Raw genomic sequence first — 26,309 nt, 5'->3', positions numbered from 1 at the left:
ATGCTCCATTGAGCAAACAACCTCTTTAGATAAATTAAATTTTTTATGGCTGCAAGGATATCTGTTGCTCCAAATTTGTTGAAACTGGCTGAGTCTTTTCAACTCATCTATTTCACGCAAGTTAATTTTCAGTATCACAAAGCAGTCTATGGATAGAGGAACATCGGTCTGGGTAGACAATCTGCTGTTCCCCAAAACACGCCTTTCACGTTGTTTGAAAGCAAAGGCTGAGTTTGGGGAGGACAAAAGTATGGGAAAAGCCATATCCTGTAATACAGTTTACAGGTAAGTCATTAGGGTTGAATTCCTCAGCAGCCCTAAGCACTGCGGGGCAGTCCCACTAGCAGACAAAGCTCGGGTACCGACACCAACTCAGCTCCGTCTCTCTAGCGTTCGCGCTCTCCCTTGGGTGAATCCGACACCGGCACGGCGGCCGGATACTCTCGCGAGAGGGAAGGAGACCACAGCTCCCTCGATTCTCCCAACCGCGCCACGTGTGCTCCCACCTGCAGAGAAACGGAGTATGGCAACCCCCAGGGGCTTCTGGGATTCGTAGTTCCGGGGTTGGCTGAGGCCTGGCAGCCTTGCCCCTCTCCTTCTTACGCATGCGCGACTCCGAGCTGGCCCAAGAAGTTCGTAGCCTTTGTCAGGCCCGGGATGGGAGGTGAGTTGGCCGTTCCCATGGCGCTCTTCTCCACTCAGCCTGGATGGTGGCCCCTGGGGCATCAGTTCGTGCCGAGTCGGGGCTGGAGTGCGCGTTTATGGAGGGGGCCTCGAGGGCGGACCATGAGCCCCATCCCTTCGCGCTCCGTCCCGAATCCCTCCCGCGGCTGCCTCCCCGGGACGCGGGTGCGAGCGCGGTGCCGGCGGGTGCGCGAGGGGCGGGGCGCGGGGCCTTCGCGGGGTTCGGGCAGAGCCCGGAGCGCGGCGGGATTTGTCTGCGCGCCTGGTACCTGGCTGGTCCCTCGCAGCCGCTCAGTGCCCCCAGGGACAGCTGCAGGCAGCAGGGACAGGCACCTGGCACCCAGCCTCAGGGATGCTGTCCCCGGGTTTCCAGGTTCCAGCCTCGTAGGACCGAGCCAGGCTCGAGAGTGAGGAAGAATCCCGACCCGAGCTGATCGAAGCCTTCCAGCAGAGCCCTCGGAGGGAGGGCAGGAAGGAGGACGACGAGGCCGCGGGGGCTTCTCGCTCTTCTGCCCGGAGAAGTCTGAACTGGGTGGGAGATCGGAATATTTGGAACCGGGAGCAGGTAGTGATCATGGAGACCGACTTGGCCGACAAGCCTGAGAAGAGAGGTAGGAGTTGCCGAAGTGTTGTTGAACTTGTGTTGGGGAGGGAGAAATTCTTTCCTTCCGAAGGGAAATCAGTTGCCTCACAGAAGGTGGCTCTTGGCGGTGAGTGCTGTCCGTCTCCTTTGTCTGGGAGACCGATGGGCTCTTGGAGGGAGCACGAAGGGCTTGGTGTGGGATCCACCCTCTCTCCTCTCCAGCTGGTCGCATAATGGACCCTTCAAAGCCACCCCCAAAATCCGAGCGGAAGGTCAGCTTCTAAGGCGTGAGCAGAGCCTCGATTACTTTTTCGCACACATTCTTCCTCCCAGATGATTATGCCAACCTAGTCTCAGTCGTGGGTCTGAGAATTTCGCTTTTTGGTTGGCAAAATATTTTCCACACCTTTTATGCCACTTTGCGCGATTACCATGTGACTCTAATAAGCAAATCATTTTTTGTGTTATATAGGAGAAAGCGGGCCTAGAAGTCAGTGACTGACCTCCAGTTTACCAGAGCAGTCTTTGTTGCAAAGTTTGGTCTGTGACCTTCTACATCAGGATTACCTTCCCGAGTGCCTGTTAGATTTCTAGATTGCACCATAGATGCAACTAATGATAATTATTTGGACGTGGGGTGCAGCAGTCTTCGTTTTAATTAAGCTTGCAGGGTGATTTCTGAAAACTACTGAGCCTGTTTTTTTTTATATGGACATTAAGTTCAGGGAGAAAATTGGCTTAGTTCTATTTGTAGATCAGTGTGTGCCATCTTTCCAGAATGTGTTAGAATTACAGTAACTGAGTGAACTTAAGTCCCGAGTAGCAACACTTCTAGACGTTTCTCCATGATCCCGGGATCCTGGGTTGTTTGGGGCTCCCTCCCTTCCTCTGCAGTGTTTGTAGGGAGTGCCATTAGTATGGGGAGGGAATTTTCGACTTGTAAATCTGAGTCACAGGATGGATCTAGGCCCTATCATTATACTGCTTTCTTGTCCTTAGCTCTGTCTTCCCAGGACTCTCCCTTTTCCCAAGAGCAGAGCACAGAAGAGGGAGAAGTGGCAGCTCTTCGCCTCACAGCTAGATCCCAGGTGAGTGTGAGTCTCTACTGTATTAAAAATAACCTGTCTCCCCGTTATTTCTCGGAGTACAGATGCAGTCTCTCCTTTTTGATATGGAGTTTCTGTGTCCACTAGAGCCCATATAGAGAGCTGGGTTCCAGCTCTAAGAGACTCCTTGAGTATCTACTCCTTGAGTAGAAAATGGCTTGTATGTACCCCTAGTACCTTCTCCACCTAGTGTTTATTGTCATTATCAATAGGCATGTAGAAAGCATTGCCCTTCTTTGAACTTTTATGCTTATTTCTGTGCTTGAATAACATAGGAAACTATTTTGAAAAAAGATGTGGCACATACCTCTTGAAATATATATCTGTCTAGGGGAAACAACATACTGTTAAATAGAAGCGTAAGAAAGCACCTTAAATGCTGAAGCGAATTATGAAAGCAGGGGTTCAAATAGTTCACAGAAGTGCTAGAAGGGGAAAGCCTGTGCAGGATTTAATTTAAAGAGCTAGAATCCAGCCCTCCGCGATGATGAACATTGAAGTATTTTAGGCGTGAAGTGTTACGTCTGCGGCTTACTTTCCAATCCCCCCACCTGAGAGAATATATCAAGGACTATTGAACTTGAGTGGTGGCTGTACCATTATGGGTGAATAGTGTGTTAGTCTCTCAATTTTTTGTATATTTGAAAGTTTTTTTTTTAAGATTTATTTATTTATTTGACAGATAGAGATCACAAGTAGGCAGAGAGGCAGGCAGAGAGAGAGAGAGAGGAGGAAACAGGCTCCCTGCTGAGCAGAGACCCAGATGTGGGGCTCCATCCCAGGACCCTGGAATCATGACCCGAGCCGAAGGCAGAGGCTTTAACTGACTGAGCCACCCAGGCGCCCCTGTATATTTGAAAATTTTTATGAAAAGAAGGTGGGTAGGAGAAAAGAGCTCTCCATGATGTGTGCGGCATACCTCTGTTCACTTTCTCTTTGCTACTATAATCAGAGTGTAAAAAGTAGACATTGCACATTGGAACTATTTGAAAAGTGACTTCTCAGGATCCTTTTTTTTTTTTTTTTTAAGATTTTATTTATTTATTTATTTGACAGACAGAGATCAAAAGTAGTCAGAGAAGCAGGCAGAGAGAGAGGAGGAAGCAGGGCTCCCTGCTGAGCAGAGAGCCCGATGCGGGGCTCGATCCCATGATCCCTGAGATCATGACCTGAGCCGAAGGCAGAGGCTTTAACCCACTGAGCCACCCAGGCGCTCCCCCCCCCTTTTTTTTGAGTTTGTTTTATAAGTTTTTTATTTATTTAAATAATCTCCATACCCAACATGGGTCTTGAACTCATGACCCTGAGATCAGAGTCATACACTCTTCCAACTAAGTCAGCTAGGCATCCCTTCTCAGGATCCTTATATACTTGCTTATTCCCATTGGTTTCTCAGCTGCCTTAGCTGCCTTCTCAGACTGTATCAGTCAAGAAGTTGTAAGTTGCAGTTCATGAAAATTCAGATTGGCTTAAGCAAAAAGAGTTTTTGAGTAACATAACTGAAAAATCCAAGTGTGGCTAGAAATAGAACCCAGACAGTAATATTAGCATGTATTCTCTCCATTTCATTGAGTTTTGTTTTTTGTTTTTGTTTTTGTTTCTCTCATTGGGTTCTCAAGCAGGCTTTTTTCCCTAGTGCCTGTTCCTAACAGATTCAGGCTTACATCTTCCTGTGTTGAAGACCACAGAAAAAAGTTATCTTTTCTCCTAGTCACTCAAGCCCAGGTACTGGAATTAACTCTTAAATGGGTATTAGGTATATTCTGGCACCATTATTGGCCAGATACAGTTGTAATTCTCTAATTAATTGGTGAGGCCTAGGGAATATACCTGCACACACTCAGACAAATACATATCCCATCCATGAGTCAGGGATGGAATTAGTAATACCTGAACTATATAATAACAGTAGCCAAGAATAGTGGCCAGAGGAGAATCAGGGTATAGGTACCAGAGAAAGGGTGAATGCTTTATATATTTCAACACTTAGATATTGGATTTAAGACTGTTGATAGCTTCAGGGTGGATTAGACCTTTTATGGAAATTCTAAAAACTGTCTTTTGCATTGCATTAGATTTTGTTTGATGCTAACAACTATCTTTCTTACTAGAATTTGCCTGGGCTGGGTTTTTTTTTTTTTTTTTTAATATGTTAGATTTTTAAAAATATTAAAGTTTTAATTCTTGCTCACTGTAACCAGGTGAACAGCACAGATATATATAAATATAAAGATAAGGATAATATTACTTGCCTCCCCAAATTCAGCCCTCCCCCTCTCGCTCCTGAGGAGGACAGTTTGGTGTATATCTCTTTCCACTTCCCTATCATCCCCAACTTTGGGATTTTTGTTTGAGTGTTCTTTCTGTAAATAGGATGTGGTTTGTTTTTTTTTTTAAACCTTTTTATGCGGTAAATGAACTAAGTCATATTAATTTTATGTTTCAGATTTTTCTTGCCACGTGATTTTTATAATTCTGTTTATTATGCTTTCTTTATCTCTTTTGTATTTTCTGCCTTTGTGCAATAGTTTGCATTTTTGTTCTGTTTTTTTTCTCTTAATGGTTTGGAAATTAATTCTTATTGTGTGTTATTTTCGCTACAGATATGCAGATTATAGGAACAAGGTCATTTTTTCCTTAAAATATCTACTCAGTGGCTACTTAATGATTTTCTTTTTTTTTTTTTTTAAAGATTTTATTTATTTATTGGACAGACAGAGATCACAAGTAGGCAGAGAGGCAGGCAGAGAGAGAGAGAGAGGAGGAAGCAGGCTCCCTGCCGAGCAGAGAGCCCGATGTGGGACTTGATCCCAGGACCCTGGGATCATGACTTGAGCCGAAAGCAGAGGCTTTAACCCACTGAGCCACCCAGGTTCCCACTTAATGATTTTCATATTGTATTTTATTTTCCAAGGATGATTCTTGGTTTTGTTTTATTTTCATTCTTGTTATTTAAGTCTCAGATTATTTCTACTTTGGAAACTTTTTTGAAATAATTTTAGATTTAAATAAATGTTATAAGTAGTAAAAAGATTTTTCATATACTCTCCAGTTAGAGTCTCCAAAAGTTAACATTTACCTCACTTACTGTAATTTATCACAGCTTTTATATATTTTGTGTTATATAAACTTGATCCTGTGATATTTACACAGGAACATTATAAGTTATATCTGTACCTTCAATTAATTTGTTCCTGTTCGTTTCTAGTTTAATGCTTTTTGCCTTGAATTCTGTGCTTGACTGTCAGTCTTCTCACTGCATGACTATTTCACATTTGCAAGTTCGGTATTTCAGTTTATCTTCTGGTTGGCTAGTTTGATTCTTTTAAGTTTTTATTGAGGACTCACAAGGAGAATGACTCAGACATGCCTTTTTCCTCGGGCCCAGTTTTGTTTGCTTTGCCAGCCTGCACTGCTGACCCATTGATTCATGTTTTAACTCTGTATTCCCTAGAAAAATGATAGTCTCAATGGAGAAACCGTAGTATTACCTCTTTGGGTTCTCACACTGAATCCACAGTGTGCCTGGCACATGATTGATACCCAGTGACTTTATACCTAGAGTATTCCGAATCTGAGTACATTAGAATGCTTGTCATTTATCACTGTCATTTCCTGTCCTGTGTATAGCTTACGCGTCTACTCAAGGGCCAGCAGAAACTGGGGGTTGAAAATTGAGTCTGTTAAGTGAGAGTTGGTGAACAAAAGTATGTTTGTGTCTTAGGCATCAGTGACATTCAAGGACGTGGCCATGGACTTCACCCCAGAGGAGTGGGGGAAGCTGGATCCCGCACAAAGGGAGGTGATGCTGGAGAACTATAAGAACCTGGTCTCACTTTGTAAGGATGGGTTCTCATCGTGACTCTAGAATCTGCGTATGGGGACATCATTATGTTACTGAAAGTGAAATAGCTTAACGAAGCCTTCACCTTTGCATTCAGAAATCATAAAGCATTGCTCCCTTTGGGCCCAGAGAAAAATCTGTTTCTGCCCTAGTTTCTTAGTGAAATGTCTATGCTGGTCTTGTGTCAAAATTCTTTTTCGAATGGTAGGAACCTAATTCACACTGGCTTAAATGGGATAAAAATATTGATTCAGGGAATCCTATACACTGACAGAAATTTTCTTAATTTTTTTAAACATGTGGCTTGGCATTGCCCTGTCTTAGCTTTATTCTTAGGATCTCCCCCTGTGGCAGAGATGGCCATTGGCAGCTCTAAGGTTGCATGATTCTTCCAGTTAGAGTACTCTCCAGCCAGTGTGGATCTTGTGTTCACCTCTCTGGGGGTGTGCGTGTGCGTGTGCATGTGTGTGCCCGTATATGTATTCACACTGGGTAGAAGAAACCATGTTAACTCTTCGCAGTGATATTTACACATGAACATTGTAAGTTACATCTGAACCCGTAATTTGTTGCCATCTTTCTCCAATTGAATGCTTTTGGCCTTGAATTCGTTTTGTGCTTACGTAATAAATTCCCTAAGAAAGTGGGTTCTGGTAACTGAAGAGGGAAGAAAGAGAAAAACCTTTAGAAAGAAGACAGAAACTGGTCACCATGGTCACAACTTTTGGCTGCTGAGGTCCGCTTTCTCCATTTCTTCCCAAAGCTAAGGACTCACCTGCAGTGTCTCCCTGGAAGAGAGAATTCCTCAGTAGAGAAATAAAGAGAAATTTTCTTCTCTCTCTTTTAAAGTAAGCTCTCTGCCCAGTGTGAGGCTTGAACTCATGATCGAGGGTCCCATGCTCTGTGGACTGAGCCAGTCAGGTATCCTAGAAGTTCTCTTCTTTTTGACAGGCAAAAACATCTGCCTTTTCCAATGCATATAAGCTCCTTCCCAGACCCAGATTCTTGCTTCAAATACTTTAAGCGGCATTCAGAAGCCCACCCTCCCTCATTCCTGATCTTCCTATAATACCCTGTCTTTGTAGATCATAGGGTTGGGTCTATGTTATAGAGTAGGTCTTCGTGCCCATCACAGATCGTTAAGTACTGTTTCTTTTTCTTCCTTTTTTAAACGAGCAGGGCTTCCAGTTTCTAAATCTGAGAACTACAATTTGGAGAATGGAAAAGAACCGTTGATGCTTGAGAGAAAAGCCCCCAAAAGCAACTATTCCGGTGAGTCGGCCAAATGGGGGTCTCCAGAAATAACAGCCCCACAGGACAGCGGGAAGGGGACACTTTTCAGTGCTAAAGAAAGAATATTAGAAATGCCTATGTGCTTTTATTTTAAGTGATGCACTTATTTTAAATGATAGAGCATTGTGACTAATATAAAAGTGAAGAAGAAAAGTAACATATGGATTCACTGTCAAAATCAAACATACGCTAATATTCTGTTTCTCTTTCCTTTGTTTCTTTCCTCTGTTTGGCAATACAAAATAAAAATATCATAACTGTACGGGTCTGTGAATTTTCACAAATGAACATGTTCATGTAACTAGTGTCCAGATCAAGGAGCAACCTTACCAGCCTAGCAGTACTCTTGTCACTCATTTCTCCCAAGGGTAACCTTATCTCAACTTCTGACACCACGGATTAGTTTTGGCTGTTCTTGAACTTCATACAGACTACGTTCTAACGTCTGGCTTTCTTCACTGAATGTTACTGTAAGAAACAGCCATGTCTTGGCATGTAGCTGTGTTCCATTCTCTGTGTTGTGCGGTCTTTCATTGGTCTAGACCAGTTTATCAGTTCTCTTGGGATGGGCATCGGGGAGGTTTCCACTTTGGGGCTATATGAGTAGTGCCGCTACGTATATGTCTTGGGCAAACCCATGCAGGCATACCTTGGAGACAGCGTGGGTTAGGTTTCAGAGCACCGGAGTAAAAACAAGTATTGCAATAAAGGAAGTCAAATGAATTTTTTGTTTCCCACTGCATGTAAAAGTTATATTTATACTATGCTGTAGCCTAGTAAGTGTATAATACCATTAAATCTAAAAAAAAAAACAGTGTATACACCTTAAAACATATTGTTAAAAAATGCTAACCATTGGGGGACACCTGGGCGGCTCAGTGGGTTAAGCCTCTGCCTTCAGCTCAGGTCATGATCTCAGGGTCCTAGGGTAGAGCCCCAAATCGGGCTCTTTGCTCAGCAGGGAGCCTGCTTCCTCCTCTCTCTGCCTGCCTCTCTGCCTACTTGTGATCTCTCTCTCTCTCTCTCTCTGTGTGTCAAGTAAATGGATAAAATCTTAAAAAAAAAATGCTGACCATCGGGGTGCTGGGTGGTGCAGTCGGTTAAGTGTCCAACTCTTGATTTTGTCTTAGGTCGTGATCTTGGGGTCCTGAGGTTGAGCCCAGCATTAGGCTCCAAGCTTGCTTAATATTCTCTCTCCCTCTGCCCCTCTCCCACTGTCACTCACACTTTCTCTCCCAAAAAAAATGCTAATCGTCATCTGAGCTTTTAGCAAGTCATGAACACTGATGACAGGTCACCATAACAAATATAATAATAATGATAAAGTTTAAAATTTTGCAAGAATGTGACTCAGACGCAAAATGAGCAAATGCTGTTGGAAAAATGGAGTTGTTAGACTAGCTTGATGCAGGGTTGCTAGAAACCTTCAGTTTGTAAAACAAAACAAAAACACAGTATCTACAAGCACAGTGAAGTAGAGCATGATGAAAGCAAGGTGTGCCTGTCTGTGCATTTCTGTTGCATTAATACACGGGGAGCAGGGGTGCCTGGGTGGCTCAGTGGGTTAAAGCCTCTGCCTTCGGCTCAGGTCATAATCCCGGGGCCCTGGGATGGACCCCCACATCGGACTCTCTGCTCAGCAGGGAGCCTGCTTCTCCCTCTCTCTCTGGCTGCCTCTCTGCCTACTTGTGATCTCTCTCTCTCTATCAAATAAATAAATAAAATCTTAAAAAAAAAAATACACGGGGGGCAGTGTTGGGTCCTGGGGTAGGTGCATGTTTACTTCTGGTAGATACTGCCAGCTAGGCTTGCAAAGACATTGTCCTAGTTACAGTTGAACTTCTATTAGCAGAATATGTGATTGTGGGAGCTGCTCAGCATCCTCCCCAGCACTTAATATTGTCTGATGGCTTCATTGAAGCCATTCTTACAGGTGCGTGAAATCTTTTCAATAAATAAGAAGTGTTGGGGCCCCTGGGTGGCTCCGTCGATTAAGCGTCTGACTCTCGATTTAATTTCAAGTCATGATCTCAGGGTCATGAGATCAAGCCCCACACGGGGCTCTGTGCTTATTGGGGAGTTTGCTTGAGAGTCTCTCCTCCATCTGCCCATCCCCCAACTGGTGCTTGCACACTCTCTAAAATAAATAAATAAAATCTTTTTTAAAAATAGAAAGTTTCTTAAAAAGGAAAAATGTTACAGATATAGTTAAAGTCCTTTTGCTTTCTCCCTAGAAGTAACTAGTTGGGGTAAATAATTTTATTTATTTATTTATTTTAAAGATTTTATTTATTTATTTGTCAGAGAGAGGGAGAGGGAGAGAGCAAGCACAGGCAGGCAGAGGCAGAGGGAGAAGCAGGCTCCCCGCTGAGCAAGGAGCCCAATGCGGGACTCGATCCCAGGATGCTGGGATCATGACCCGAGCCGAAGGCAGCTGCTTAACCTACTGAGCCACCCAGGCGTTTAACTTTCTTTTAAGAACTGCCAAGGTCCTACCACCGTCCTGGCAAGCAGTTGATGCTATCACATTTAGTAATTTGTGTCAGTCTGATGGGTATGAAATGAAATTTCTTACTTCTTTTTTTAAATTTATTTTAGGGGCACCTGGGAGGCTCAGTTGGTTGAGCGACTGCCTTGGGCTCAGGTCATGATCCCGGACTTCCAGGATCGAGTCCCGCATCGGGCTCCCAGCTCCTTGGGGAGTCTGCTTCTCCCTCTGACCTTCTCCTCTCTCATGCTCTCTGTCACTCATTCTCTCTCAAATAAATAAATAAAATCTTAAAAAAAAATTTAAATTTATTTTATTTTATTTATTTCAGAGAGAGAGACCATGAGAGGAGAAAGGTCAGAGGGAGAAGCAGACTCCCCGCTGAGCAGGGAGCCCGATGGAAATTTTTTATTTCTTAATTTACATTTCTCTAATTTCTTAATTTACATTTCTCAAACTCATGAGTTTGAGTATTTCATATGTTTATTAACTATTCAGGCTTCCTCGTTTGTAAATTACCTGTTTATATCTTTTGCCTTATTTTTTGAAATTGGGCCATTCCCATCTTTTTCTTGATTTGTTGGAATTCTTTATACATTTTAAATAGTAATATATGACAGGTACCATTACAAATCGGTGAGAAAAAAAAATGGTCCTTTTTATCTGTGACTTAGTCTATTTTAGGGTGTCTTGTGCATACAGAATTTTAAAATTTTAATGTTATTAGATTTATTTCTTTTTTTTAAATGCTTTACTATTTTCTGAATTGTCTTCCTTATTCCAATGTCAGGAAGACAATCTCTACTTTATTCTAAAATGTTCAAGTTTTGTCTTAAGGGTAGGACCTCTTGAGGGTTTTTTGCATATTATGTGAGTAAGGAACTACTTTTATTTTTTTTCCATGCTGAACACTGGTAGTCCAGCATCATTTATTGAAAAATCTATGTTTTGTCACAGATTTGTAATGCTAACTCTGGTAGACTCTGGTCCCATGTATACTTCGGTCTGTTTCCAGGCTCTTTGGCTTATTTGTCTGTCTGTACCGCAACAACACATTGCTTGAATTATACTTTGTAGTATATATCTCTAAAATGAAACTTACTTTCATATTCTGCTTTTTTAAATCTTGTTTTTGGAATGTTGAGTTTTAAAATCTTCCCCTGTGATAGTAGATATGTCTGTTTCCCCTTGTATGTAGGCCTGTCAGTTTTTGCAACTTTCCTATTCACCACCCTTCTCCCTTTTTACGTGGGAGATATTGCCATTTTCCGAATGATCTAAAACTCTTCACACATGAGGCATTTATTCCTTGTCAGACATTTTTTCCAGCTTTTGCTTTTTGGCTTTGCTTTTTAGTGTACAAATTTAATGCATTACAATCTTCTCCATTTTCTGATATTTGATCAGTGCTTCGAAAGTTCTCCCTCCAAGATGAAAGAAATATTTGCCTCTGTTCTATTTGTCCTTTAATTTTTCTTTTAAATCCATAATCCATTTGGAATCACCTCTTCTGTGGTGGTATCTTCTTAGCTTTCTTTTCTGAACAGTTGCGTGTTCGAATTGCTCAAGGCTTGGTTTTAATCTCTCATCCCTCTATGTATTTGGAGTCATAAACTTGAGCGTCTGCATGGGACAGCAGGTAACACACCTGAGTGAAGCAAGCTGGGTAAGCAGATGGGGCTGATATACTGGACGAACAGCTCAACGGAAAGGAGTGGCCCTTCTTCCATTTAGCCCTACCTCAAGAGCTGGCAAATGTTTTTATGTAAAGGGCTAGATAGTGAATAGTTTATCTCGTGAGACATACGGCCTCTGCTGCAACGCCTCAGTCTGCCGTGGTGGTATGGAAAGCAGTCTTAGTTCATAAATGAATGGGTATGGTTGTGTTCCAATAAAACTTTATTTAGAGAAATAGCAGCAAGCTATAGTTGCCGGTCTTTGCTCCGGCTGGTTGTCATCATGCAGTTTGCCTCTAGTTTTTTCCAAGAGATACCCAAAATTTGAATTTCTAAGTGAAGTCTCCCCATTTTTAAATGTTGTCACTAATCTCAAAAATTTGTCTAAACAGTGTAGGCCAAATAAAACATGTCTGAGGGTCAGGTTTGTCCCACTGGTCACCTGGTGGCAGCCTCTACTTTGTCCTGTAACCAAATTATCGGCTCTGTCTAATGAATCCCAAATTTGTATTTCCAGCCTAGATCTCTCCTTCAGCCTCCTGTTCTAAACATTTGCGTAACTATTTCATGTTTCCATGTGCTTATGATAAAGATACCGCAATACAGCATGTTTATTTATTTTTTGTGAAGATTTTTATTTGTTTATTTGGCAGAGATCACAAGTAGGCAGAGAGGCAGGCTGAGAGAGAGGGGCAATCAGGCTCCCCGCGGAGCAGAGAGCCCGATGCGGGGCTCGATCCCGGGACGCCGGGATCATGACCTGAGCCGAAGGCAAAGACTTTAACCCACTGAGCCACCCAGGCGCCCCTTCAGTTGTCTTAATGATACTCACTGTCTTACCAAATTTCACAAGCCAGAAATGTGTGAACAGTTTTTACACTTCCTCTCCTTTACCCAGTTCAACTTTGCATTTACCCAGTCATCCTGTAAATATTTTTTTCACTGTTAGCATCCCTCTCTCTTTTGTTGGCCTGGACCACTGTGGTAATCTCAATTCTGCCTCTGTCCCCATAGATTTACACCAGTCTTTATATCGCAGTGCGAGTGATGTTTTCAAAATACAGATCTTATAATGTCATCCTTTGGCTTAAAACACTCCAGTGTCTTCCCATTGCTCTTAGGATAACAATCAAAATCCTTGAGGCCTATACAGTCTTACAAAATCTGGCTTTTACTCATTATTCCAATCTAATCTCACACCTGCTGTCCCTGTTTTTGTACTCTAACATAGCGGTTCTTAAGTATTTTGCCATCAAAGGACCATGTTGAAAATTACTGAGGATTCCAAAGAGCTTTTTTAAATACACTTATATTTTGTGTTTGGGTTATATTTACCAGTACTTACTGTATTAGAAATGAAGACTGGAAAAAATTTTAAACTATTAAATCATGTAAAAATAATTAAAACCCATTTCATGTTAACACAAATAATATAATTTTTATATAAACACCTTTTTGCTGCAAAAAAAATTTATTGACAAGAATGCATTGTTTTACATTTTTGCAAATCTGTATTCTCACTCCACTCTGGATGCAGTTTGTTGTGATACATTGTTTTGGTTGACTTGTATGAAAGAAATCCAGCCTCGCACTAATATATAGTTGGAAAGGGAGAAACATTTCATAGCTTTTTCAGATAAGTGTGGCTGTTGTAATACTGCACCAAAAACTGGGCGAGTGTTAGTTTCTTTCTTTCTTTTCTTTTTTTAAGATTTATTTCTTTATTTGAGAGAGCATGTGTGTGGGTGCCTTTGAGCAGGGGGAGGGTCAGAGAGAGAGAATCCTCAAGCAGAGTCCCCACTGAGTGTGCAACCCAAGGTGGGACTCATTCCTGGGACCCTGAGATCATGACCTGAGCCAAAATCAAGAGTCGGACCTTTAACCAGTTGAGCCACCCAGGTGCCCCTGGGCAAGTTTTACTTTCTTGAAAATCAGATATAACGTGGCATCAGGAACCAGGTCCATGAATTTTTCATACTCTTTTGTTAAAATCTACTGATCTTTTGGAAAATACTGGTTCACTGAGTTATGCAGATCTTCTCAGGTTTTTTTTTAAGATTTTATTTATTTAGTTGACAGACGGAGAACACAAGTAGACAGAGAGGCAGGCAGAGAGAGAGAGGAGGAAGAAGGCTCCCTGCTAAGTAGAGAGCCCAATGCGGGGCTCAATCCCAGAACACTGGGATCATGACCAGAGCCGAAGACAGAGGCTTTAACCCACTGAGCCACCCAGGCGCCCCCAGATCTTCAATGTATTGACACATTACATCATGTAGTGTTTTTTAAATCACAACTTTTAATATCACCACTGACCTTATCAGAAAAGTCTTAAAGGATTAAAAAATTACCAGGTTCTTAAGAGCAGATACAAGTTTTCCAAAATTCTGATTTCTGCCCAAAAGCTGACATTTTACTGAATACTGTTGATTGTTTTTCTTGTAGTGACAGGCTCAATTTGTTCATCTTTCTTCTTTAAAGATTTTATTTATTTATTTGACACACACAGAGAGAAATCACAAGTAGGCAGAGAGGCGGGCAGAGAGATAGGAGGAAGCAGGTCCCTTGCTGAGCAGAGAGCCCGGCGCGGGGCTCGATCCCAGGACCCTGAGATCATGACCTGAGCCGAAGGCAGAGGCTTAACCCACTGAGCCACCCAGGCACCCCAGTTTGTTCATTTTTGAGGAAATATCTGTCAAATACTCAACTTGGATAACGTATTTTGTCTGTCAGTCATCCTTCCAAGTAAAAACTGTGGTCCATGGGAAAAGTGGCTAGTTCAGCTCACAGCTCAAATGATCCCACAAGTGGTTCTCTTCAAGACAGTCATCATACTTTGATAGAAGAGAATTGCCTTATAATATCTCCTATTTCCTCAATTCAGAAATTTAAAAAGATGTATACTCAAGGCTTGAAATTTAATAGAATCGGTAGTGTTTACTGTTTCCGAAGACATTTTTAAGTGAAACTGGCTCCTTTTTTTCTTAACTGAGAGTATATGTCAGGGAACGATACAGCTGCCACTAAGTTTATTGTCCTGATTTGAGCTAAGTCATAAGCAGTTTTACCATGATGACTATTGTAACAGTGCAAATGACAAGACAATGAAAGAGACAAATAACATCTAAACATTATATTGAAAATAGTTTTGAACTTCTGGCTTCCCTGGGGTTTATGGACCATACTTTGAGATCTGCCTACATCCCTATATCAGCCTTACATCAAATTATTAGCACTTAGGCTGTGTCATAATTTTTAGGGGTTTATATCCCTTTAATGCTTATTAAGGTAAGTATTGTCATTATTCCTCATGAAGTAGGTACTGTTATTGCCCATCTTACACATAAGGAAACTGAAATAGAGAGGTTAAATAATTTGCCCCAGGTCACACAACTCGTAAGCAGCAGAGCTGGGATTATCTCCATGCATTCTGATTCTAGAGTCCGTGCTCTCAACCACTGTGCTTCCCCTGTGTGTCCCTCTCATCTTGGCCCTTTGGTTCATATCATTCCCTCTCCCTGGAATGCTCACCTCTGTTATTTGTACCAGTTACCTGCCACATTCACCCGAACTCCAACTACACTTCCATTCCAGCTCAGTGATATACTTCCTCAGAGAAGTCTCCCCTCATCTCCCTAGATTTCCCCCCATATTTTTTCATAGTCATTTGCCTTTTATTCCTCAGTACTTAACTACAAGAACATTTTTTTAAAGATTTTATTTATTTAATTGAGAGAGAGCATGAGAGGGGGGAGGGTCAGAGGAAAAAGCAGACTCCCCACTGAGCAGGGAGCCTGATGTGGGACTCGATCCTGGGACTCCAGGATCATGACCTGAGTTGAAGGCAGTCGCTTAACCAGCTGAGCCACCCAGGCACCCTACAAGCACATTTTTACGTGCATTTGTGAATGTTAGACAAAATTCTCTCTCCCCTCCTCTGCATGTGTCTTTCCCCAATGCCTAGCACAGAGCCTAGCATATGGTAGATATTCAACGGGTAACTGTTGAATAAATGCATAGAAGAGTAGCTTGGTGAAGGAATAGAAGTTATTTGGCTTTATAGAATGAGGGACAGGTCTAACTCAATTTTCTTGTAAACGTGTAATCAGTTGTCATAGCAACATTTGTTTGAAAACAAATTGTCTTTTGTTGACTGCAATATCACCTTTGCGTTGTTTTTATTTGTATATGCTCGACTATTTCTGAAGTTGCTCTTCTGTTTCATTGATCTATTTGACCCACCATACTCCTTAAATTAGTTTCGCTTTATAGTTTTATATTAGACAAAATATTCTGTTAGATGTATTTAGAGAGCTCTAGCTTCCATCTCTGCCCTCTCTCCTCTATTCTGTTACTCTCCCTATAAGCAGCCATTTTTATTAATATTTCATTTGTCCATCCTTGGTTTTTTGGAAATATAACCAAATATGTGCATATATTTATATCTCCCTCCCCATTTTTTCGACATAAAGAGGAGCAAATTGTACACACTTGCAGCTTGCTGGTTTTTAAGATTTTATTTATTTATTTATTTATTTGACAGACAGATTGCAAGTAGGCAGAGAGGCAGGCAGAGAGGGAGGGGGGAAGCAGGCTCCCTGCTGAGCAGCGAGCCCAATGCGGGGCTCGATCCCGGGACCCTGAGATCATGACCTGAGCCGAAGGCAGAGGCTTTAATCCACTGAGCCACCCAGGCACCCCAGCTTGCTGGTTTTTTGAAAAAAAATTATTTAATGTATCCTGGAGATAACTTCATAGATACATATGGAGATCTTGATGATGTTTTAAAAAGTTGCAAAGTACTGCATTTTATGTCTACATCATACTGCGTTTAATCACTTCTCTGTAATGAGTATTGAGATGTTACCAGTATTTCGCTACCTCAGTGTTAAAAGGAGTAGTCTTGTGTATACAAGATATCATATATTTGCCATTATATCTTTGAGAGATCATAGGACAGTTTGATCGGAGACATATAAAAACATGGTTAGGGAATGCCTGTTTGGACGTGGGTAGGATTGGATGACTGGAAACCCGAAAGTCATAATGTCCTCCACACTAAAGTGATAACAGTATATTTAATACAGCGGTGGGTATTCAATAAGAATTTGTTTCTTCCCTCTTCTGATCTACTGTGCTCATTTCCTGCGCATCCAGCGATAATACTGGTTCATCTGCATCTCTCCTTCTGTATTTCTGGTCATTTTTTACCCCCTTTTGACTATGCTGGATAAGGTCTACTCATTTTCTCCACATATACTGTGCATTTGTTTCCTTCCATTTGCTTCTCTTTGCAAGTCGTCTTAAAAAAGTCAAATCCACTTCCTCCTCGGAAGCATGCTTTTCATCTTTATTAGCTGTTACAGAACTGTCTTTTGTTGAGCACTGAAAACAAAGGAAATTTGCGTTTCCAATTTCTTTCAGACCTGGAGACTAAACCTGAGGGCAAAGACTCAACTTCAGTGCAAGATCTTTCCAATGAATCATGCCAGACTGCAATAATAGATAGACTGACAAGGGATAGTGTCTATGACTCCAGCTTGGAAACAGCTCTTGAATGTGAAAACTGGCTAGAGAATCAGCAAGGAAATCAGGAGAGACACTTGAGAGAAATGCTCAGCCACGTGAATTCACTCCCTGAAGAAAGAGCTTGCGAGCATGATGTTTACTGGAAAAACCTGAGTCCGAAGTCTGTTCTTCTCACTCAAGACAGAGCTCCCAGAGGATCCTATGCCTTCCATACCCTTGAAAAAAGGTTGAAACAGAAATCAAACTTAATGAAAAAGCAAAGAACCTGTAAAGAGAAGAAACCTCATAAATGCAACGATTGTGGTGAACTCTTCACTTACCATTCAGTGCTTATCCGACACCAGAGGGTCCATACCGGAGAGAAGCCCTATAGCTGCAGTGAATGTGGGAAATCTTTTAGCCACAGAGCTAATTTGACTAAACATCAGAGAACTCATACTAGAATTCTCTTTGAATGCAGTGAGTGCAAGAAGGCCTTCACAGAAAGTGCATCCCTTGCAATACATCAACGAATTCACATTGGAGAGAGACCGTATGAATGCAGTGAATGTGGAAAAGGGTTTAATCGAAGTACACATCTTGTGCAGCATCAGTTGATTCATACTGGGGTGAAGCCTTATGAGTGTAATGAATGTGATAAAGCTTTCATTCATTCATCAGCTCTCATTAAACATCAACGGACTCATACCGGAGAGAAACCCTATAAATGTCAGGAATGCGGGAAAGCCTTCAGCCACTGTTCATCCCTTACTAAACATCAGAGAGTTCATACTGGAGAAAAGCCATATGAATGTAGCGAGTGTGGGAAAACCTTCAGTCAGAGCACACATCTTGTTCAGCATCAGAGAATTCATACTGGAGAGAAACCCTACGAGTGTAACGAATGTGGAAAAACCTTCAGCCGGAGCTCAAATTTTGCTAAACATCAGAGAATTCATATTGGAAAGAAACCATACAAATGTAATGAATGTGGAAAAGCCTTCATCCATTCATCAGCTCTAATTCAACACCAGAGAACTCATACTGGCGAGAAGCCCTACAGATGCGATGAATGTGGGAAAAGCTTTAAGTGCAGCTCATCCCTCATCAGACATCAAAGAATTCATACTGAAGAGCAGCTCTGAAAAATTACTAAATGTGAAGAACTGTAAGTTGGCTTTATCACTGTGTTAAATACCTGAGTAGTTTAGGTGGGACACCCGTAAAATCCTGCTCGAGGACCAATTTTGTATACATCTACTTTTACTTGCATAACAGATAGTTTTGAGCCATAGACAGAATGTTCTTTATATTCATTGATTTGATCATTATGAAAGCTTCTGGCCAGGGATCTCCTATTTTGATCCCCCACCACCACTACCAAATAACCCTTTCATGGAAATTCAAGAAATCCTTGGAAGTGAATAACTGTATAATCATTGTGAAGTCTGGTTTCTCCCTCTCTTTGTCACATGAGAGCCTTGTTATAGCTTCTCATTCTATAAGGAAATTCTTATTTGTATACATAGGTAGAGGACTCCTATCTTTTATCATCAGGAAGACACAGAGCTGTTCCTCTTTGGATTCAAAGTAGAGCTCCAGATGTACAGCTAGTGTCATTTCTTCAGGGAGGGTTATTTCTTTTATATTAGCTATAAAATGTAAGGTTAAGAATTGAAATATGCTTTGGATTCCCTCCCTCCCCAAAGGCTACTGTCTAATTTGATGAACATAAGGTAGAATGTATTGCAGGTTTTAAGTTATGTTCCCCTGGATTATGCTGGTCATAAATTTATATAATTGTTACCCCTCTGTTGTGTAGATTTTCATTTTCTCCTTCCTTGGAATTTCCCTGAAGTTAAGAATGGGTCAAAATCTTAACTGCAGTTTTCAGTCATATGCCTCCTTTCATATCCTTGGCATTGAATGGGTCCTTGGTTTTTCTATAAGCAAGGTATTAGGGATGTTTCATTTCCAACTCATTTACACTTCCTCTGCTTTCTGTAAACTATGCTTTGTCGCTTTCTGAAAAAGCCCCTAGGATGTTGAGGGTCTGAAAAGTTGATGAGTTCCATGTGTTATTATATTTAGGGTCCCAGTCAAGGAGGAGACCTGAAGCAACTCTTGAGACACAAGGACACACCTTCCTGTCAAATATGGAAAATAGTTCACAGGACAATGACTCAATGGAGGATAACAGCTTCCCTCCATGAAGAAGAGGTTGCTATTTCTCTGGCTTTCATACCCACATTTTTGTTGTTGTTATTGTTCTCTGTATATGTTGGTTGGGCTGCATCCAAGAGCCCTAAAGAAGGTAGAAGAGGCATGAAGCCACGTGAAAAGTTACATGGGTGATCAAAAACGAGTGGTGGGATTGGAAATGCAGAAGCAAACGTTCAAATAAATATTTAGCAAAACACTATACAAATGTCCATTTTATTGTTATTGAAAAGAAGAGTATAGAAAAGATAGAAGGAAAATAGTTACAGATTTCTTCTTTCTCTTCTAAATTCTATCCTTTTTGAACGTTCAAGTCCTTGCTCTTGGCCTTCTCCACATTATCTCTGTTGTTTCCTATAATTCCTTCTCTGTAAACCTTAGTTGTATTATTGAGGAGAAGTAGAGGAATAGAGTTTAGAGCAAGATCATTAAGGATGAATGGGTTAAATCCAGCCGTGATGGAAATTGAAACAAAGATGGGTCTGAACGAACTGGGAAAAGGTTTTGGGAAGAAAAAAGGTGTTGGGGGTGGAAGTGGGTGGGACGGCTCAGGGACTGAGAGGTCGGGGTAGGCGGCTGACACAGGAACAAGGGAAAGGGAAAGGCGCTCAGCCCTCTTCCCCTTCATACTCAGTATTCATGTTCAAAAGTAGGAACTGATGGGCTGTGACCTGGACCCACGTCCAAGTCCGCCTTCTGCCTGTATCTCGGAATAATGTTCAGTTGGATCTTGACCGCACGCGTTCATTTACATTTGGTTGTTACAACAGAGTCCGGTAGTTGCAACAGTGATTGTATGTCCCCCCGAAAGCCTAAAATACTTGATACATCTCTGTGTGCCAGTTGCTTGAGTGAAAATAAACTCATCATTTCGGGGCCACAATTTGACTCCCAGAGTAAGATCCATTTGGACTTTCCAAAGCTGAGTTTGGATTCTGCCCCCTCCAGTTAACATTTATGAGACCTCACTACTTGCTGTCTCTAAGTCTCAGGGCCTCCATCTGTAAGATGGGAATAAATCATCCCTCTCTTGTAAGGTTGTAAGGGTTAAATAAGACAATGCATGTCAAAGACCTGGCTCACAATAACTTGAACAGATGGCTTCTGTAGGTATATGTTTGTAAATGTATACATATATATGTATTTTAATGAAACATCAGTCCATTTGGGCTGCTACAGTGAAATAACTCACCACAGACTGAGTGGCTACGGTTCTGGAGACTGGAGAGTCCCAAGACCAAGGCCCCACCAGGTTCAGTGTCTGGGGAGGGTCTGTTTTCTGGTTCAGGAACCACCCTCTTTTTGTTCTGTCTTCACGTGGTGAAAGGGTAAGGGGGCTCTAGAGCCTCTTATAAGGGCAACTGAACCTTTTCCCAAGAATTCTGCCCTCGTGACCTATTCACCTTCCAAAGGCCCTCACCTTCTAGTACCATCCCTCTGGGGGTTAAGTTTCATGATAAATTTGGGGAGATACAAACTCAGTCTGCAATAAGTGGCTAAGCATTGATCAGATAGAAATTACTTAGGAATGAATGTGTCTTCCACACCTTTTGTTAACATCAAGAACTGTCACCATCCAACTGTCTAGCACAGCATAGAGAAAGGGCTTCTCTTTCTGCTCATCTTCCATCTGGTGCTGCTCCCTACACAGCCTCCTTGAGATCTTGGGGAATCTGCTTTATTCTCTAAGTACCACTTAGCCAGAAGCTCTCTGATAGTTTCAGAGACTCGAGTTTGTAATCTAAGTGCAGTTTAAAGAGTGTTAAGAGACTAGCTCTAAGTTTTACTGGGAACTCTGGCCCTTGACGTTTCAGTATTCTGTTTATGTTTGACGTTCAGTATGACTGTATTTGTACTCCCAACATGAACCTCGGAAGTTTTAGTGTTCCGCTTTTCAAATGTTTTTGGTTACCTATAAACTAAATTTGATTGCTCTTATTGGCTCACTGTCAATAAAGATGTTGTTTGTATATTTATTGTCAGAAACTTTTGTAAATCACTTCTAAAGTTTCCTAATTTAAGCATAGTTTAAGAGGCAAAGACAGACCAGCCATAAACTATCTCCATAGCATTTGGGAAACCAATCACATTTCTAATTGTTCATCTGGGCTTCGAAACTTCTGGAGACATGGGTTGGGCAATTCCCTCCACAGCCCATGTCTCTGCAAGAAGCTTAAAGTGTACAGGATGGTTATTTCTACCAAATGGTGGCCAAGTGCCTTTGGCCAAGTGCAGGTGCCACTCATTTAGAAGAGGGTATGGGAAAAAAAAAACACCACTCATTTATTAGGGGTAACTATAAAAAGTAGTGTTGCAACTAGACAAGATCAGATAGACTGATTTAGTGGAAATTTATTTATTTTCAATTTTTTTGCAAGATTTTACTTATTAGAGAGAGCACAAGCAAGTGGAAAGGCAGAGGGAGAGCGAGAAGCGGGTTCCTCACTGAGCAGGAGCCCAACATAGCACTTGATCCCAGGACCCTGGGATCGTGACCTGAGCCAAAGGCAGATGCCCAACTGACTGAGCCACCCAGGTGCCCCTAGTGTAAATTTTAAATTACATCTGGCTTTTGGGAGGACGATGTTACATCACCCAAAGAATTAAAACAATAGTACTGTATAAGAACACCTTACAGGGGACACCGGGGTGGCTCAGTCGGTTAAGCCACTGCTTTTAGCTCAGGTCATGATCCCAGGGTCCTGGGATCAAGTCCCTTATCCGGCTCCTTGCTCAGCAGGGAGCCTGCTTCTCTCTCCGCCTCTGCCTGCTTATGTGCTCACTCTCTCTCCCTGACAAATAAATAAATAAAATCTTTAAAGAAAAAAAAAGAACCACCAAACTTTAAAAAAAAAAAAAAAAGAACACCGAACAGTATTCAAATTAGCAATTGGCTAGGTTCAATTGTCTATTAAAAGTTTCTAATAACTTTGTTTTCCCAGATGAGTTTTCACATTTTAATGTCACAACAGGACTCAAGTTGGAAGCTCTTCATCCCTGCTTTCTCCCTTTCCTTACCTAACTCTTTTTAGGTCCCAATGGGGCAGTCCTGGATCCAGAACCACATGAGCTGTCCGTCACTGTAGGTTGTATTGGCGAGAGGCAATGCACAGAACATGGCATCTATGGATTACCTGTAGTTCCAGTTGATGTGCTCAAAAAATCAGTTTTCATTGAATTGTTCTTCAAATTTTTTACAATGTAACCTCGTATGTTTTAGCCTCTGTTAGTCCATAAACCAGATAATCTGCCCTTAGATTGAGTTGACTATACATAAATGTGCATACTTCACTCTCCTTCCCCTCCCCCCCCCCCAGTTCACCCATAAACATGACTGTGGTGTCAGAAAAGTTCAAAGGTCTGAGGAATCAGGAGTGAAACTAGAGACTCAGGCATTCATTGATCAGCAACCATTTACCCCCATCTGCACTGTTTTTTTCCGTATGGGCAATATTCTCATCAGTCTTTCCCCATGATGACAAATACATCTCCTGGCAATTCCAAGTTAGTATGGCTCTAAGCAGTTACAACCCCAAGGAGAATACCCCTTTCTAAATATCTCCAGCAAAATCCCCAAGGCTATTTCTGAGCTTTGCTTGAGATTATGCTGATTGATCACTGAACAATATTGATTCAGTTTTTCAAACTGGAATGCAGGCAGGAGAGTGGATAAAAGTATTACATCCATTAAATTTATTGAAGCAGATAACTATATCATGGTTATGTAAAATAATATCATTATTATTGGGAAATGCACATTGAAGTATGTAGGGGGATGAAACACGATGCAGAAAAAGTATGTATACATAGAGTAAATGATAAATAGGATAAAAATGTTAATAAATGAATCTGACTAGAGGGAACATAGATATCCTTTTTTAGCAAATAGATATTTAGCAAATATCTATTTGCTAATAGGATATTAGCAAATTTGCTAATACAACTTCTGTAAGTTTCAGATTATTTCCAAGTAAAAACATTTTAGGGCACCGGGGTGGCTCAGATGGTTGAGCATCTGCCTTTGGCTGAGGTCATGATCCTGGGTTCCTGGGATCAAGTTCTACATCGGGCTCCCAGCTCCTTGGGGAGCCTGCTTCTCCCTCTCCCTCTGCCTCTCTCTCTGTGTCTCATGAATAAATAAATAAAATCTTTAAAAAAAATTTTTAAGTAGACAGATACATTAACAGGACCCCAAATCAGACCCATGCTATAACATATATAAACAAAAGGGGAAAGTACAGACAATGCAACTATGTTAAAAGACTTCTTTCTTTTTTTTTTTAAGATTTTATTTATTTATTTGACAGAGATCACAAGCAGGCAGAGAGAGAGGAGGAAGCAGGCTCCCTGCTGAGCAGAGAGCCTGATGCGGGGCTCCATCCCAGGACCCTGAGATCATGACCTGAGCCGAAGGCAGAGGCTTTAACCCAGTGAGCCACCCAGGCACCCCTAAAAGACTTTATTCTATCTTACTTAAAATCTTAAGTATCCAAAGTTTACCCATTAATAAGTTTTTGAATGGAAAAGATTCTTTCACATTTAACCAGAAAAAAAAAATCTCAAATTATTTTTTTAATTCTTCAAAATCATTTAGAAAGATTAACATCACAGTAGGAAAAAAAAAGTGCAGAAAATTTGCACAGACCCTTAAAAACAGTATATTTAAATTTTTAAGAAATATAGAAAATAGGCTCAGGTCTTTTAATAATTAAATGATCAACATTTATAAAGATGAAATACCACCACCTACAAACCAGAATAGATAAAATGAGAAAGACCGACACAATCAGGTCATTTCTAATATTGCGTAGAGGGAATAGCTATGCCTATCATAGTTTCTATTGTGGCCATCAAAACAAGCTATATAGTAATTAGAACTCTCTTAAACCGGTGGTTGAGTTGCGTATTGGTCAAACACCTCTGGAAAACTGTTTAGTGATATGTAATTTGAGTATATGCAGGGACTCTGACCAAGCCATTTGATAGGTTGGCCCATACTTAAGATACTGATTGCATGTGCACCAAAGGAAACCAGCAAGAGTGGTATGGTTGCCTCAATGCTAATGGCCCCACCCTGGAAAGAAAGCAGATGTCCATCAACAGCAGAGCTGATAATGGTTATCATTATCACTATTACCAATATTAATGGTAATATTCATAAAAAGAATACCACATTGCAGCAAGAATGAATGAATCACTCCGTGAAACATGGATGAGTGTCATAAATATAATGCTGAGCAAAAGAAGCCAGACACACATTAAGTCCTGCTGTATGGTTCTAAATTTTTTTTTTTAAGATTTTATTTATTTATTTGACAGAGTGAGATCACAAGCAGGCAGAGAGGCAGGGGGAAGAAGGCTCCCTGTTGAGCAGAGAACCCCATGCAGGGCTTGGATCCCAGGACCCTGGGATCATGACCTGAGCCGAAGGCAGAGGCTCTAACCCACTGAGCCACCCAGGCGCCCCTCTGCTGTATAGTTCTAAAAATGCAAATTTATAAAAACAGGCAGTACTAATCTGTGGTGTTAAAAACTAGATGATGGTTAGCTCTGGCAAGATAGAATGGATCGTGGTTGGGGACTCTCAGGAGATGGGCTTCTGGGTTTTGTTTTATTTTCCTCAAACTCAGTTGTAGTTACAAGGCCATATTCACTTTTGTGATACATCACTAAGTATTAGAGCTGTGATTTATGCCTGTGCTTTTTGGTATGCATGTTATACTTTGATAAATGTATTTGAATACATTTTTACTATTAGGACAAAGAAGGTAAATTATGAGACTTTGCAATCTTAACATTGTTTCCATTTTAGTCATGCAAAGGATTCCAAGCTGAAATGTTTCAATTATTCAGCTTACATCAACAAATATATAGATATATATTTATATATCTATGTATTTTTTGAACATCCACAACTATCTGATATAATGTCGTTTGAGTGTAGAAAAAGCACAATTATGTTTACAGTTTGCTGCCTCCGTAATCTTTTAGTTGAAAGTTGAGCTAGCTACCCACACCCATCCGTGTGGTGAAGCTGCTTTCCCAGAAGAGTCCAACCTGTGACAATTAGTAGAGACATCGAAAAAGTCGTTTCTTCATTATCTCTGTAAAACATTAGATTTCTTAGAAGCACAGGCCATCTCTCATTTCGGGTTTTTCTTTTTCTTTCTTTTTTTTTTTTTTAAGATTTTTATTTATTTATTTGACATTGACAGCAAGAGAGGGAACACAAGTAGGGGGAGTGGGAGAGGGAGAAGCAGGCATCCTGCTGAGCAGGGAGCCTGATCCTGGGCTTGATCCCACGACCCTGGGATCATGACCTGAGCTGAAGGCAGACGATTAATGACTGAGCCAACCAGGTGCCACCCAGGCACCCCTCAGTGCAGGCTTTTCTTTCATTAGTTTCTGTGACCTTGTTATCAGAAAAGATTTTATGTTCCAGGAGCACAGAGAGGGCGTACTTACAACTATTCTGTTTGCTACGGTGGCCATCGAGACAAGACCCATGTGTATTCCCTGGATCCCAGCAATGACCTTTCCTTGATGTAATGGGAAATCTGCTATGAGCCAGAAAGTCATGGATCCTCTCCTGGGGAGTCCTGATTAGTACCTGAAAAGAGAACTGCACTGGGAATTGTGGAGGCTGAATACAGTCACAGTCTCCGCATCTGATGCTTGAAGTCCACAGGCAGTCAACAGGGGAAGATCACTAACAGGTTGGAATCCCATTAGCGGGAGCTAGAGCCTCCCACAGACACACTGAAACCTACGTCCATTCTTCTTGCCTCTGACCTTGGTGATCAGGGCATCCTGCAGAAGGCAAGGCCCTTCATCCTGGAGCTAAACACACACCTGCATCCCACGAATCAGAGAAACTGAAGGAAAAATCCAAAGGAAGACAAAGCAAGTG

The 26,309-nt window shown here is 41.5% G+C and overlaps 1 protein-coding gene across 2 annotated transcripts; it reads left to right on the top strand.

Annotated features, from left to right (window-relative positions):
• Nucleotides 1-601: 601 nt before the first annotated feature.
• ZNF286A (zinc finger protein 286A) lies at nt 602-19,600 on the top strand. Of its 2 annotated transcripts, none has more exons than XM_080826811.1 (7): nt 602-664; nt 1,058-1,295; nt 2,267-2,355; nt 6,098-6,212; nt 7,397-7,489; nt 17,096-18,347; nt 19,271-19,600. In XM_080826811.1, exons 2-6 carry the CDS (start codon nt 1,259-1,261, stop codon nt 18,322-18,324), a joined length of 1,563 nt encoding a protein of 520 aa, XP_080682937.1. In that variant the 5' UTR covers nt 602-664; nt 1,058-1,258; the 3' UTR covers nt 18,325-18,347; nt 19,271-19,600. The 2 variants fall into 2 exon arrangements, with proteins under 2 accessions (XP_080682937.1, XP_080682938.1); XM_080826812.1 differs by having other exon boundaries at nt 618-664; nt 6,098-6,175.
• Nucleotides 19,601-26,309: the final 6,709 nt, after the last annotated feature.

The sequence above is a fragment of the Martes martes genome (assembly GCF_963455335.1).
Source record: "Martes martes genome assembly, chromosome: 16".
Classification (NCBI taxonomy): domain Eukaryota; kingdom Metazoa; phylum Chordata; class Mammalia; order Carnivora; family Mustelidae; genus Martes; species Martes martes.
This window is presented reverse-complemented; position numbering and strand designations above follow the sequence as displayed.